Raw genomic sequence first — 638 nt, forward strand, 5'->3', positions numbered from 1 at the left:
AAACAATGACAGGTATAACCATTGTTATATCCAAAATATTGTAACCTTAAAATATAACATTATAATATTCATTATATCAAACACTAGTTACAGTATCACACCTTTCATTATATAAACAATGACAGGTATAACTATTGTTATATCCAAAATATTGTAACCTTAAAATATAACATTATAATATTCATTATAACAAACACTAGTTACAGTATCAAATCTTTCATTATCTAAACAATGACAGGTATAACAATTGTTATATCCAAAATTATAACCTGTAAATATAACAATATAATATTCGTTATAACAAACACTAGTTGTAGTATCACATCTTTCGTTATATAAACAATGACAGGTATAACCATTGTTATATCCAAAATTATAACCTAAATATATAACAATATAATATTCACTATAACAAACACTAGTTACAGTATCACATCTTTTATTATATAAACAATGACAGGTATAACTATTGTTATATCCAAAATTATAACCTGAAAATATAACAATATAATATTCGTTACAACAAACACTAGTTACAGCATCACATCTTTTATTATATAAACAATGACAAGTATAACTATTTCTATATCCAAAATTATAACCTGAAAATATAACATTATAACATTCGTTACTAGCTA

General features: G+C 22.6%; 1 protein-coding gene across 1 annotated transcript in view; it reads right to left on the minus strand.

Moving 5' to 3' along the window:
- The window catches only part of LOTGIDRAFT_170779 (hypothetical protein), a gene marked incomplete at both ends in the record, with an annotated part of 26,434 nt that overhangs the window by 21,007 nt on the left and 4,789 nt on the right, over positions 1-638 (minus strand). The window contains 2 exons of the mRNA XM_009046627.1: positions 102-158; positions 270-491. Coding sequence (XP_009044875.1) covers positions 102-158; positions 270-491 — 279 coding nt within the window. The remainder of the gene's footprint in view (positions 1-101; positions 159-269; positions 492-638) is intronic.

Source organism: Lottia gigantea (assembly GCF_000327385.1).
Source record: "Lottia gigantea unplaced genomic scaffold LOTGIsca_104, whole genome shotgun sequence".
Taxonomy (NCBI): Eukaryota; Metazoa; Mollusca; class Gastropoda; family Lottiidae; genus Lottia; species Lottia gigantea.